The 1,880-nt window shown below is 44.1% G+C and overlaps 1 protein-coding gene across 1 annotated transcript in view; it reads left to right on the forward strand.

Moving 5' to 3' along the window:
• Positions 1 to 1,880, forward strand: part of TBC1D32 (TBC1 domain family member 32) — a 232,910-nt gene that overhangs the window by 113,662 nt on the left and 117,368 nt on the right. The window contains exon 21 of the mRNA XM_018563470.1: positions 1,771 to 1,879. Within this exon, the coding sequence (XP_018418972.1) occupies positions 1,771 to 1,879 (109 nt within the window). The remainder of the gene's footprint in view (positions 1 to 1,770; position 1,880) is intronic.

A 1,880-nucleotide genomic window follows, 5' to 3' on the forward strand; every position in this document is an offset into this window, starting at 1 on the left:
GTAAATTCTTCAATTTGAAAGATAATTGATTCAGAGATTTATCTGATGGCCAGTACTGGGGCAAGAAGGATTTTTTTTTTGCCCTCTTGCAGAAAATTGGCCTATATTTGTAGGGTTTTTTTTGGTCTTCTTCTCAATCAAGCAAATAAAATACACACATTGAACTTGATGGACCTGTGTCTTTTTTCAACCTTAGCTGCTAATTATTAGGATATAACCTGGCACTTATATATGTGTTTGTTATTTGTCTTGTCTATCCCACTGTTTGTGCATTTAATAATAGGTTATAGCATGCTTAAAGGAGAACTATGGGGTCAGTGTTTTTCCCCATAGTTCTCCTTAGGGTAACGAGAGGACACAAACTAGCATCCTCCCGTTACCCTAAGCTCAGTATACCGCGAGCTACAGCTCGCGGTATACTGAGACGCCGCAGCCGGAGCGGATCCCGACGTTGATGACGGGATCCGCCCAGCTGCGTGAGTGACAGCTGGCTCTGCCTATCTAGAGGCAGAGCCAGCTGTACCCGCCCCCTCCCCCGTCCGTTCCGCCAGTCACCTCTGGCAGATCGGAGCGGGGAGAGGGGAATCCAGCCCCTCCCCCTGTCACGGCAGAGAGCCGTGACAGGATCGAGAGGCGAGCGAACCCGGTATGTGTTCGCTCACCTCCCGATCTACTGAGCCGACCTTTGACAGTCTCATTGTCACAGGTCGGCTAGAACTATGAGGTGAGTGAAAAGCACTCACCTCATAGTTCTCCTGTAATAATTTTATTTATATGAACGTAGATTGGTGGTTTGCCATATTTGGGACATTTCTGTTGTTGCGTTAAGCTTTCACCCAAGTGCCCAAACCATATTTACCAGTTCATATGCATGTAAATGTGAAGGCTTTTAAAGCAGTCATATTTATTTTTATATCAACTTTGGGTAACACTGAGTGCATTTTTAACAACAGCAGGTATTGCCTGTACTTTAAGGATCCTGAAAGGGAAAAGTGCCAAGGACAAGTCATCGGTGGTCTGCTTGCAGCTGATTTTAACCACTTACTGACTTACCATGCCCTGTTATGCACTGTGTCTCTGTGAAGGCAGCAATGGAGGAGCCTTCAGCAATTAAAGCAGTGAGCAGCACAGTGGTGACAGAATCACAGAATCTCACTACAAATTTCCTAAAACTAGCAGTCAAGGGCAGCAGTGCCTTAGATCTCACAACGCAGATATATACGGCTATAAGACTGTTGGAACAGGCGTGCCCAGACACAGGGCATGCACCACCATTTTGTAGGAGGAATTTGAGATGAAATGTACATTGTTCAAGGTACTGCTTGGGCACAATTAACATTTCGAAGTGCTCCCTATAAAATAGAAACTCTTCAGTTTTTGAGTTTAGGTCCACTTTAAGGGCTGTGTCAACAGGCTTTTGTTCGATCAATTCAGGTGTTGGATTGATACACAAGTCTGTGAGAATGTAAAACCTGGTTAAGTGCAGGTCAGGAGGAGGTGATCTCAGATGCATCTCAAACTGATGGTCAAAATTATGCCATCAACGCATTGCCAAAACCTACAGGCCTTTAGTATGTCCATCATCCATATTAATGTTAAATTGCTGTTATTGCCGTGCACGCATGTTGCACTACCAGCAAGACAATCTTTGAATATGTGTAAATAAATGGTTGGATGTCAGCTGTACATTTAGGTACTTAGTAAAGAGTAAGAGGTATTTAAAAATGTATTTATGTGGTCACTGAACACTTCTCTAATGTATGCCTATAGGCTTTATCCAGGCATTTGTCTCTGACTTGTGGTCTGCTCTTGAATGTGGAAGAGATGATGTCAGGGTCACACACCCCAAACCCACCCCTGTGGATCCCATAGACAGGAGA

The sequence above is a fragment of the Nanorana parkeri genome, unplaced genomic scaffold, assembly GCF_000935625.1.
Source record: "Nanorana parkeri isolate BGI_ZX_2015 unplaced genomic scaffold, ASM93562v1 scaffold22, whole genome shotgun sequence".
NCBI lineage: Eukaryota > Metazoa > Chordata > Amphibia > Anura > Dicroglossidae > Nanorana > Nanorana parkeri.